We start from the raw sequence: 13440 nt of genomic DNA on the forward strand, positions 1-13440 counted from the left end.
TCATTAAGTTATGGTGGGAAAGGAGTGGTTTGCTACGTGGAAGGAAGACGCTGGTCCATTTTTAAAAAAAATTTTTTTTTTAGTGGAGCTTGTCCTCGTGCTTGTCTAAAATGTCAATGCTCTCTTATGGTTTTGTTTTTTTTATTTATCTCTTTATTATATATATATATATATATATATATATATATAAAAAAATCAAATCACAAATCATGGATCAGATATAAACCCAAATTAACTGATGGTCTGATCGGCATTGCGAGATCATAATATTTTATTTTCTATTACAGTTATTTTTAAATAAAACAATATTTTACAAATAGGTGTAATATTTATTAAATGATTTAAAGATTGATATGTTTGGTCTTTTTTATAATTTATAAATTAATAAATAAATATTTAACACACCCAAAGTTTCCATGGACTGTTATTATGTATTAAACGAGTGATGTAGTACTGATTAGTGATTATTATGTAATAACCATTTTGACCTTTGTTATTACTTCATCATACCATGAGATGTTTAATTTGAAGGTCATGATATGGCTACAATATTTTACATTTACAGTAGCAAGGTTACATGCTTTACAGCTTGAATTATGAGTTTTGATTGTCATCAAAACAACACCAACAACATATTACTATTCGATTTTTTAAGATATTGTATCAAATATAATCAATAAAAACGTTACAAAATTCATCTTACTATAAGATAATTGTCTCAAAATGGTATCAACTCTCATATCACCTTACAATAGTAGATGAACGTATAGATCTAAGTTATAATATATACATATATTAAATCATTAAATTATAATATATTAATAATTATAAATTAGGTTTGTAAAATTAAAGTGAGAGTATTTAAGTTGATATAGTTTAACTTTTACATATATACATAAACGTTGGATTGCTATTTAACCATCCTATTTTTTATTTTGCATATTGAAACACCATGTTATATAAAAAACATTATCCTAAATTCTCAAATTATAATAACTTGTGGTTACTAGCTAAGTCACATACATCAATTGAAAAAAAGTATTTGAATGATTGATTACTGTATAGCTCTTTCAATCTAATTAAACTCTTAAATAAATAAAACACATCTCAAAGATAAAGAAAATAGAAAAAATCTAATGACTTATTTGAAACCGATCATCTTCAAATTAATTTAGTTTTAGGGAAATCAGAGCACTAGATTTGTTAATCTATTTACATATTTGAGCTCAATTTAGTAATGATTTTTTTATACTTTAATTTAATTTAAAATTATAGTTTTAGGGAAAATAATTATAGAATAGGTATCTTTGATGAAATTTGATGCCAGATAAGATTTATATTTAATTCTAAATTGACTATCAAAATTAAACCCGAGTTGTATGGTCGGGTACAAAACCCGGATAACAAATGAACTCGACCCACAAGACAAAAAACCCTAGCTAAAACTCCTATAAATTCACATCACCCCTCTCAAAGGCCGCACTGCTCTCATTCAAACTTCAACTGAGATTTCCTTTCGTTCTGTGTCTATCAAAATTTTTTTTTTTTTCTTTTTTAATCTTATTTTAAGAGTAGATCGCAGTGATGACTCACTAAAATTCAAGCTCAACAGACCGGAATGCAGGCTTCTCTTTTGAGAACTTTGCGTGTCGACAACCCCGCTGAACTGAGCGATCTCTCTTTTTTATTTTGTTCGCCTTTCTATCGCTTTTTGTTTGGTATCACCGCAATTCTTCTAAATCTTTTTTATTTTTATTTTTAAATTTTCTTTTATTTATGGGGTAAGGATTACGATGAGGATTCACAGCTCCCTCTTCTGAAATTTAAAGTTGAAGAGATCTGCTGGCAGAATCGAACCTATGACTTTTAGCCGCCACTGAGTAATCATCTCTTTTCTGCCCCTACTGAGTTATATTCAGCATCTTTTAAAAGTTCCATATAGTTTGGTTTTCATGAAATCTACTTGTAGGTGAGGATGAAGCAGTAATAGTATAATCCAACACTTGATCTGAGATATTCATTATCAAATGAACGCTATTATTACCTTCTGAATCTGCTAAAGTTTTCATTTTCTCTTAAAATATTTTTTATATTGGTCAAATTATCTGCCTTCGTTAGAAGGATTTGTAATCCTGCTTTGACTTAGTGTTTAGTTTATAAATCCTAGTCCACCTTTTGCTACAATTTTATGATATGTGAAATTAGGAAATTTTCAGAAAATGGAAACAATTAACGATCCTAACATGTTGCTTTATCAAAATGTGTTGCGGGAACATCATTTAGCTAATGGATTAGCTAATTCAATGGTTAAGTGAGGATATTATTTTGAAACAGAGAATGCAAGCGTTTGGTGTTTTGAGTGTTGTGAATCTAAATCTGTGTAGGCTTAGTTGTTTAAAGATAGGTAGAATTAGTTAATAGGCGCTTGCAATTGACAGATATTCCAAATAAGTCATGCTTATTAGCTGTGTCTATCTATCTTTTGAGTCTTCAAGTCTACATGAATTTTGTTCATATGTTTGAGTGATGACATGACATTATAGTCCGTTGACCAATATGGTCGCTCAATACTCACATCTCAATAAGAAACATAAAAATGCTTGATACTTTGTAGTTGCATGCTCTTCATCACTTTGAATCAAAACTGTGTTGTCATGTGATGAAATCTGGAAAATCTTAGGACACCTTCCTACACAGCTTTGTATAGCTGTGGATGAGAACAAAATTTCCAGACTGATGATGATGCATGCCATATTACTTTAGAACAAACTATGGTAATTTTTTTTTTTTTGGGTATGTTAATTGATGACCACCCCCGCAACTTGCCACAATTTGAACCCAAGAACTTTTGGTTTTTTTAATTCTTTAATCTACCATTCACTCCATCAGGCCACAAGGGTTAACCATGATATTTAAAATGGTGTTAACTTAGAAATTATAATTAAGAAATTTTCACAATGCAGTCTATAATGCTAGTTTTCCCTTGCTTTGGTTATTATGTTAAAAAGGCTTTTAGTTTTGGGATAAACTGTTTATAATAATTTGCTTACAATTCTTTATGGTACATTTCTGATTTTTATTTGTTATATCAATTCATTTTGTTAAAAGTACCAAAAGTAAAATTTTATGATATGTTGAAAGTAATCAAATTTTGTCTTTCTGTACTTTATAATACAAACTTATACAATACATGTTATCATGTATCTAAAGCAAAATTTTAAGTTCAAAAATTAACAAAATTCTATTTGTTTTAATGTATTTTATCATTGTAATTTTTTTTCATAAAATGCAATTGATATAATAAAATTACTCTTATGTTTTTAAAATCGCGGCATTTTTTTTTCTTTAGGAATTAGGTGTGTAATTACCTTTTGTGGTTTGATGGAGTGAAGGATGAATTGAGGGGTTAAAATACTAAAGGGTCTTGAGTTCAAGTTGTAGCAAGATAAGGGTTAGTCACAATTATCATAATGAGTATTTTTAAAATAAAACAAAAATGTGTGTGTGTATATATATATCCAATTTTTGGGCATTAAGTAAAGTCTTATCATTTATTTATAAATAATGAATATTAATGGAAATATTCTTAGAATATGTTAAGAGAATATTAGTGTTAGGGTTTGTTTATAAAAAGGGTTTTCATCCTTATTTCTTAATAAGTTTATTCTTGTTTTCAAGCTAAAGTTGAAGTTGTAGAGAGAAAATTCTTAAAAAATTTTGTTACCTTTTTCTTCTTTGAATTTTCTTATTTTTTTTCTTCTTAGAGTTTGAAGGTTAAAGAAGAAAAAGACAAGAAAATTTCAAAAAAAATGTAAGAAAATTCAAAGAAGAAAAAGATAAAAAAATTTCCTAAAAAGAAAAATGTAACCCTAAATAAGATTATTTGGGGAATAAATATTTAGGAAAATTTTCTAACTTTTTCTTTGAACCTTAAAAAAACTTTTTAAGAAATTATTCTTTTCCAACTTTAGTTTGGGAGGCAAGAATGAGCTAATTAAGAAGTAAAGGTTAAAACCTCTTTTTATAGACAAACTTTATACTAATATTTTCTTAACACATTTCAAGAATATTCTTATTAATATTTTTTATTTATAAATAAATAATTAGACTTCACTTAGTGTTTAAGAAAAAGTTAGATGAGTATTTAATTATTATTATTATTATTAATACATATATAAATACACACATATATATTCATTATTTAAAATATATACACACATATATATTCATTATTTAAAATATATATACACAAATAATTATATTTAGATAATTATATAATCTTAGAAATTAAATCCAATATAAAATTAGACATGGATGACAACCTTTTAGCAAATTTAATTGATTTGTAAGATTTACCATAATACAATTTGTCTTGAAAAAACAAAATTGCCTTTATCCATTGTCTTCCTTATTGTTTTGTAAGTGTGTGACCCTTAGACTCTTATCATATCGACAGTATTGTGATTAACACTATTAATTGTCTTATTATACACAGATCAAGATTGACTTCTAGCAAGACATTATGGTCATCCGATAGATTCAGATTCAGTAAAATAATTACTTGTCAATGTTATGGTTACTGTGAAATTCAATCACTTCATTGTCTATTATCTCATCAGGGTTTGAAGCACAAAAATAGTGTTAGCTTCAAGTATGAAATTCTTTGACATATTCGTATTCGGTTATCGGACCAACAATCAAACGAAATTAGATTCGAGCAACAATTCTATTCCACTGTGGCCACAGATTTAAGGTCATTGCCTTTTACCGAATATCTCATCGAAATAATTTCTCCTGTTCCTAAGAGTGATGAATCTTTTGTCGACCCATCATAGTCATAGTTAATCACTACTATACTGATAACCCTAAATATGATTACGTTTGGCTAACATCAAACTACACCAATATTTATACACAACACTCTTGTGATCTCAAGTTTAAAGATCACATGCACCACCGTCTGTTAGAGGATGTATTTCATAGACATTGAGGTCATTATCTATATGAAATCCTCTAAATGAGCCAATCTAGCGAACTTGTGAATAACAAGCACCTATGCGTCATACCAAGTTGTCACCAAACAACTTTGACATACGAGATATCCCACTACCATTCAGTAGAGTCGTTCAACGTTATGATAACCTTACTGTATTATATATGCTCTAGGTCAAAATAATACTAGGGCTATGAACGTTTCTAGAATGGTTACCATATGTGCTTATAAAGATCTCACAATTAAGACTTATAACCGCTTGATTCCCTTGTCACGGTTCCACCACTCTAAGGACATATATTATTACATACATATGAAATACGATTTACATAATATAAATAATGTCTTTCATTAATAGAATAACATGATACATAGAGTCATATATAAAAAACCATTGGCTCTAGGGCACTTACTCTAACAATCTTCAATTAATTGCACTATAGTCAATCATTCATGTATTTAATACCAAATGAAGCTAAGTGTTTGTCATGCTTTTGCTGCGGCAGAGCTTTCGTAAGCGGGTCTGCTATGTTATCATTGGTAGGTACTCTTCTTATTTACACATCTCCTCTTTGAACGATTTCTCTGATCAGGTGGAATTGTTTGAGTATGTGTTTGAATATTTGATGAGATCGTGATTCTTTGGCTTAAGCAATGGCCCCATTGTTGTCACAAAATAATTCTATTGGTTCAACGATGCTAGGAAACACACCAACTTCGGTAATGAAGTTCTTGATCCAAACCGCCTCTTTGGCTACATCTGATAATGCAACGTACTCAACCTTTGTTGTAGAATCAGTTACAATACTTTGCTTTGAGCTTTTCCAGCACACTATAGCTCCATTGAGACAAAAGACAAAATTCGATTGAGATTGATAATCATCTTTGTCTGTTTGAAAACTGGCATCACTATATCCTTTTACAGTGAGTTCCTCTATAAACCAAGAACATATCCTTAGTCTTTTTCAAGTACTTAAGACTGTTTTTAACTGTTATTAGTGACGCTCACCTGGATCCAATTGATATCTATTACAAATGTTTAATACATAAGAGACATCAATCCGAGTACATAACATGACATTCATTATAGATCCAATAATGGATGCATAGGAGATCTTGTTCATCTTATCTCTCTCTTCGGGTGTTTTAGGATACATGTCCTTTGAGAGATAAACACTATGTGACATAGGAAGAAATCTTTTCTTTGATTCTTTCATACTGAATCTCTTCAGTACCTTGTCGATTTATGTACTCTAACTTAGGCTTAGCAATCTACATGATCTATCTCGATAAATCTTGATACCAAGGATATAGACTGCTTCTGGTTGGTAGAAATAGTATCTCATAGTTTCCCTAGGATACCCCACAAATATAATTTGTCAGATTTTGGGGCTAGCTTATTTGATATCAATTTCTTGACATGAGCACTACAACCCCAAGTTCTCAAATAAGACAATTTGGGTTTTTGCTCATTCCATAGTTTATATGGAGTCTTATTCACAAACTTGGACGATACACGGTTTAGTGTGTAAATCGCAATCTCTAAGACATAACCCCAGAATGACGCAGGTATATTAGAAAAAATTCATCATTAATCGAACCATGTCAAGTAAAGTTTAATTCCTCCTTTCAGATACACTATTATGCTGAGATGTATATGGAGGTGTGACTTGTGAGTTGTGACACTACACCTTTAGAATGATGCAGGTATATTAGAAAAAAAAACTCATCATTGATCGAACCATGTCAAGTAAAGTTTGATTCCTCATTTCAGATATACCATTATGCTGAGATGTATATGGAGGTGTGAGTTGTGATACTATCCCACTTTCCTAAAGGTATTATCCAAACTCCAAGCTTAAGTATTCACATCCTTGGTCTCATCGAAGAGCTCTAATATTTTTGCCTAGTTTATTATGTACTTCATTTATTTATTCCTTGAACTTGTCAAATGATTCATATTTATGTCTCATTAAATAAACATATCCATAACTATTGAAGTAAGAATATCCTCTTCTTGCTTGAACTATTAATGGTCCACATAGCTCATAAGATTGGAAATCAAATGGGTCCAAAATCTCGTTTTTTTTGGAGTTTTACAATGCGAGTTTGATTAACATGACCTAGCCTACAATGCTAGAGTTATGTTTGGTTCAGATCGCCATGCTTGACTTTCTTATTTTCAAGATTGAGTATTTCTTTATTATCTATATCTAGAACGTATAAATCATTATGTAATGTAGCATTTTCATAATGAATATCATTTAAACTAGAAGACAACAATCAATTAGATATTATAAAACGATATCCATAACTGTCCAAAGCGGATACTGAAATAATATTCTTTGAAATAGAAGGTACATAATAGCAATCCATGAGTTCTAAAATAAGGCTCGAAGGCAACAATAACTGATAAACTCCTACGGCTAATGCAACAACTCTAGCTCCATTCCCAGCACATAGATTTACCTCCCCTTGGCCAAGAGATCTACTCTTTCGCAGTCCTTGCACATTTTACAAATGTGAGATCCATATCCACTGTCAATAACCCAAGATGTAATAGGAGATAGGTTAGTTTCAATCATGAACCTTTAAAAGAAGATCCAATAGTCTCTTTCTTGCTTGCTAGGAAGGCCTTGTAGTGTTTCTTTTAATGGTCAGATTTGCCACAATGAAAGCAAACCGCCTTCCCATCTTTGCTTATGCCACTAGCAAGTTTCAAGGCATCTTGAGGCTTGTACTTAGGCTTGGGTTTGGTCTTAGCCTTTCCTTTGCCTCTTCCAAGGGTAGCGTCAACTAGCAATATTGGCTTTGACTTCTTCATGTCTTGCTTTGCCGTCTTGAGCATACTTAGGAGTTCGGAGAGGGACTTCTCCATTCCATTCATATTGAAGTTCAATATGAACTGTGAGAAGGATTCAGGCAGGGATTGTAGAACAAGGTCCACTGATAGTTCTACATCCATGGCAAAACCTAAAGTTTCAAGCTTTTGTATGTACTATCATCTTGAGTACACGTTGCCCAACTTGGGCTCCCTCAGCCATTCGACATCTAAACAATGCCTTAGACTTATCGTATCAATCGTGCCTAGCACGCTTCTGGAAGAGCTCCTTGAGATGCGTCAGGATAGACTGAGCATCCAAGTGTTCATGTTGCTCTTGCAACTCTGGCGTCATCGATGCTAACATTATACATTGCACGCTATCAGCATCATCGAGATACTTTGCATAAGTATCTCTCTCTTCCTGTGTAGCCTCAGGACCAGACACATCCTAAACAGGCGACGGTACTAACTTCACAGATTGGTACCGAAATCTCCGGATCGTACTAAAATCCAAGAAGAAGCCGTACATAAAAAAAATTGGGTGTGTAATAAATAAGCTCTTATTAATTATTACCTGTTTCTATTAATAGAGCTTTGATAATTTTGGTAACTTAGACCATTTCCAATCTCAAAGACCAAATTAGTGTAACTTTCACACAAAATTGGTGCAATTTTCAAACCAAATTGGTGTAACTTTCAAATCAGATTGGTGCAATTTTCACACCATTTTATTATTGCATCTCCAATTCGTTCCACAAATTAGTGTAGATGAATAGTGGGACTAAAATACCAAATAATTTTTCCACTTTTCAATGTAGTCTTTTTTTTTTTTTTCTTTTTCAAAATAAACCTTACATTTTAGTCCTTAAATTAAATTTTATCACATTTATATTCTTATTTTTGTTATAAGTTTTTTTTTTTAATTTGTATTTATGTTAATTTGATTATTATTTATATTTATAATAATTGGTGTGGATGAATAGTGTTACACCAATTTTATTATGATTTTTAAAGTTAGGTTGGAGCAACATTTGGATACCATTTTACTGTTTTATACAAATTTAGTGTCCCATTGGAGATGATTTTATGAAATTGTAGAATTCAATTATTTCACTGCATGTTTACTTGTGGGAGGATAATCAAAGCTTTGGATGATTGAATATGGAAAAAATTTGTATAATGTTATTTGGTAAAAGAATTATATTTGAATGGTAGGCCTTGTTACCTAGGAATACTTAAAGTTAGAATTTAAGGATTTTGTGTTAGTATATACAGTTTTTTATTAAGAATTCAATAGCTTTGTAGGAACTTAATGTTTATTTCTCTATAATGTTTGTACGTAAAAATTTGTTTATATGAAAATTTCAATTTATGGGAAGAGAGAAATGTATATGTAGTAGGTTTCTTTTATTGGTGTTGCATGGAAGAGGGACCTTAGTTTACACTCTGCTGGTTCAATTCCTTGATTTTGCCTGTTTTCATGTTCCAATTTATGCTCTTTTTGTATCATATGCTTAATGTCTATATCATTAAATTCTTATAATAGATAAACCAAGCGAGCTGGTTCAGAAACAACTCTACAAACAGAACTAACTGGGACTAAATTCTAGCGTCATTTATGGGTTCAAGTAAACTTTGTAGTTTTTTCACAAAAGTGAACTCCGTAGAACTTAACCACACATTTGTGATTGTTGTGTGCAATTATGATCCTAATTTGATTGCATAGGAATTCTGTTAAGAATTCCCCTATTTATCTCTTATATTTGCCTTTTTTTATTTAAAAAACATATAGAGATGACGAATCCGAGTATGTGTCTGGACTTCTGGTGAGACTATGGTTCCTTTGCTTAAGCAATTGCTCCATTGTTGTCACAATAGACATCTATCATATCAACAATCGTGGAAACCACACCAAGTTCGGTGACAAACTTCTCAATCCAAATTGTCTCCTTGGCTGCATCGGATAATGCAATATACTCAACCTCTATTGTAGATTTCGCTATAATGCTTTGCTCGGAGCTCTTCCAGCTCACTGCACCCCCATTGAGACAAAATACAAACCTTGATTGCGATCAATAACCATCTTTATCCGTTTGGAAACTAGCATCACTGTATCTTTTATAGTGAGCTCATCTTTCCCTCTATAAACCAAGAACATGTCCTTAGTCCTCTTCAGGTACTTAAGGATGTTCTTGACAGCTATCCAATGACGCTCACCTAGATCCGATTGATATCTACTACAAGTGCTTAACGCACATGAGGCATCAATCCGAGTATATAACATGTCATACATGATGGATCCAATTGCTGACGCATATGAGATCCTCTTCATTCTATCTCTCTCATCGTGTGTTTTAGGACATATATCCCTAGAGAGATAGACACCATGTGACATCGGAAGAAATCCCTTCTTGAATTCTTCCATACTAATTGCATAAGAATTCTGTTTAATTGGCCTGTTTACTCTTATATCTCTACATTTGTGATTGTTGTGTGCAAATGCTTGGATTCTCCTCTTCTATACGCAATTTCACCATGGAATTTATGAAGCCATAATGCATGGAGATGACGAAGAAACAACAATAGAGATAACGGAAAATTGTAGAGAACAAGTGATACAAAAAAAACCACTACTGAATTGTATCAAGATTTAGATAATGGATAAATGATACGATAATCACCATTGAATTGTATCAAGATTCGAATACTAGATTAATTGAAATAACTACAAAAGGTTCTCAATAATTTATTAAAATAATAATTCACAAAAAACTATTGTCTTAAAGGCTACAATGACCTCTATTTATACTATAATTAACCTTAACTAGTTTGAAAAACAATAAACCTAATAATCAAAACAAATTTTACTCGAATATGCAAAACTTCTAAAACAAGAAATCTAATTTAATTAGAACTACTAAAATAAAATAAGAATTTAGGAATAAAAAAGTCTAAAAATAATTTTTTTAAAATTTTAATAATATATTTTCGGCATCATCAGTTCTCATGAAATAACATTAAAAATTTTTTTTGGTTATTGGTGGCGGCGATAGGAATCGATCTGGCAATGTGGAGCTCTTCACATGTTGTCGTACGTGCTCACAGTTTCTGGTAGTTAAATGATTCTATTCTATCTCCAACGATTTTACATCGTCTCATCAAATAATAAAGACAATTAAGCTATATTCGGTAGTTGAAAAATCCTTTTTATCTTCAGATTTGATTGTAATGTGAGCAAATACTAATTACTAAGCGTGGCAACTGACGACTGATGTTATTAGATATAAAGACCTCGTCTCGTCTCCAAACCTATTAAAAATATATTTAGAAATGTTAACGTCACTCATTTATTTAAGCTCCTTGAACCAGCTCCAGCGTGCAACATTTAAACCATGGCTGACATGCAAGATGCAACACTTTTCCTTATCTGCATAGCTTCCATTATCTTCTTCCTAACGATCTGGGGCAAGACTCAGACCCAGGCCCAGCTTCCACCAAGCCCACGAGGGTTACCAATCATTGGCCATCTCCACATGCTTGGTCCTGTAACCCACCAAGCACTTCATAAGCTATCAACCCGCTATGGTCCCTTGGTTTATTTCTTCATTGGTTCAAAACCTTGTGTTCTTGCTTCTTCCCCAGAAATGGCCAAAGAAATTCTCAAAACCAACGAAACTAAGTTCCTGAACCGCCCTAAAACGGCCAATCTCGATTACCTCACCTATGGTTCATCTGATTTTGCCACAGTGCATTATGGACCTTACTGGAAGTTCATGAAGAAACTTTGCATGAATCAACTTCTTGGTGGAAGAAGGCTAGACCAACTTCGTCCCATTAGACAGGAAGAAACAAGGCGATTTCTAATGTTAATGCTGAAGAAAGCTGAGGCAAGTGAGAGGGTAAATTTTGGAGGAGAGCTAATGAGGTTGACAAATAACATAATAACAAGAATGACACTGGGGCAAAGGTGTTCTGATAAAGAAGATGAAGCTGGTGAGGTGAGAAAATTGGTGCAAGCGTTGACTCAGTTGGGAGCTAAGTTTAATCTGTCAGATACAATTTGGTTTTGTAAGAAGTTGGATTTGCAAGGGTTTAGAAGAAAGCTAGAGGATGCTCGGAAGAGGTATGATGTTATGATGGAGAGGATCATGAAGGAGCATGAAGAGTCGAGGAAGAAGAGGAAGCAAATGGGCGATGAGGGTGATTCCGAAAGGGATTTACTTGATGTTTTATTCCATATATTCGAAGACAAAAACGCAGAGATGAGATTGACCAGAGCAAATATAAAAGCCTTCATTATGGTAACTACTATCTAGACACACTAAAATATGCAATTTTGTTTTTTCGGCCATATCATTTCATGATTTTATCTTAGGATAAACATATTACAACTTTCATTGGTTTACAATTCTCTCTATCTTTCATAGTTAGTCATGTATACGTTTCTTCCCTGATGATTATTGAAACATATTTGTCTTTTCCGTATAGTATCTGAAACTGAAAATGACATTGGTTCACAACCATTTTGGGACAGGGAAAGCTAACAACCAGAGCAAGTTTTAAATATCAATAAAGAAATAAGAATGACGACACCGATAATAATAGTTTTATATCAATCATATAACATTATTGGTTATTATAGTTAAGGAGAAATTGTCAAATTAATGGACTGATGATGATTTTAAAACTATTATACTTTTGGATCTTGACAGAATATATTTGGGGCTGGAACGGACACATCTTCCATCACGTTAGAATGGGGACTGGCAGAGCTAATCAACCATCCGAATGTGATGGAAAAAGCAAGAAAAGAGATTGATTCTGTAGTTGGAAAAAACAGAATAGTAGAAGAATCAGATATTGCAAATCTTCCTTATCTGCAAGCCATTGTGAAGGAAATACTAAGACTTCACCCTACTGGCCCTTTAGTTGTAAGAGAATCATCTGAAGATTGCATTATTGCTGGTTACATGATTCCAGCAAAGACTAGGCTCTTTGTGAACTTGTGGTCTCTTGGAAGGGACTCCAGCCATTGGGAAAACCCTCATGAGTTCAGGCCTGAGAGGTTTCTTAGTGAAAAGTGGTGTCGAAACAACCAGTTTTTGGATGTAAGGGGGCAGAATTTTCCGATGATACCATTTGGAAGTGGTAGAAGAAGCTGCCCTGGAGCTACACTAGCATTACACTTTGTTCCAACAACCATTGCTGCTATAATTCAGTGTTTCGAATTGAAAGTTGGTTATGGAGAGAATGATATTGTTGACATGGAAGAGGGTCCTGGGCTAACACTTCGCAGGGCTCATTCCCTTGTTTGCACCCCTGTGGCTAGGCTCACTCCATTTCCATCAATTTGATCATCACAATGTTTTATGAATGATGCTATTTATATATCATATGTTCAATTTCTCTGTCATCAAAATCTAATTAATATAAATAAACCAAGCCAGCTGGTTCAGAAACAAACTCTACAAACCCTTATAACCAAAGAGAACTAACCCGGACTTAATTTCTTTCCTTCTCAGATCAGCAACTTTTTCGAAACATATAATTCTAGTGTCATTTACAGGTTCTAGTACAATTTGCAATTTTGATAGAGAACCGATGCTTTAGTGACAAATTTACA

The 13440-nt window shown here is 32.4% G+C and overlaps 1 protein-coding gene and 4 non-coding genes across 5 annotated transcripts; all 5 read left to right on the forward strand.

Annotated features, from left to right (window-relative positions):
* Window positions 1-1574: 1574 nt before the first annotated feature.
* Window positions 1575-1676, forward strand: LOC116117596. The gene has a single exon (XR_004125990.1). It is a non-coding gene; the product is annotated as a small nucleolar RNA Z107/R87 (small nucleolar RNA).
* A 107-nt stretch (window positions 1677-1783) lies between these two features.
* On the forward strand, window positions 1784-1884 carry LOC116117594. The gene has a single exon (XR_004125988.1). It is a non-coding gene; the product is annotated as a small nucleolar RNA R30/Z108 (small nucleolar RNA).
* Window positions 1885-1966: 82 nt separating this feature from the next.
* Window positions 1967-2057, forward strand: LOC116117597. The gene has a single exon (XR_004125991.1). It is a non-coding gene; the product is annotated as a small nucleolar RNA snoR31 (small nucleolar RNA).
* Window positions 2058-2648: 591 nt separating this feature from the next.
* Window positions 2649-2744, forward strand: LOC116117595. Its single transcript, XR_004125989.1, has one exon. It is a non-coding gene; the product is annotated as a small nucleolar RNA snoR31/Z110/Z27 (small nucleolar RNA).
* An 8361-nt stretch (window positions 2745-11105) lies between these two features.
* On the forward strand, window positions 11106-13198 carry LOC116117587 (3,9-dihydroxypterocarpan 6A-monooxygenase-like). The gene is made up of 2 exons (XM_031403609.1): window positions 11106-12118; window positions 12530-13198. The coding sequence occupies exons 1-2, from the start codon at window positions 11210-11212 to the stop codon at window positions 13169-13171; spliced, it is 1551 nt and encodes a 516-aa protein (XP_031259469.1). The 5' UTR covers window positions 11106-11209; the 3' UTR covers window positions 13172-13198.
* The last annotated feature ends 242 nt before the right edge of the window (window positions 13199-13440 follow it).

Source organism: Pistacia vera, unplaced genomic scaffold (genome assembly GCF_008641045.1).
Source record: "Pistacia vera cultivar Batoury unplaced genomic scaffold, PisVer_v2 Contig818, whole genome shotgun sequence".
Lineage (NCBI taxonomy): Eukaryota > Viridiplantae > Streptophyta > Magnoliopsida > Sapindales > Anacardiaceae > Pistacia > Pistacia vera.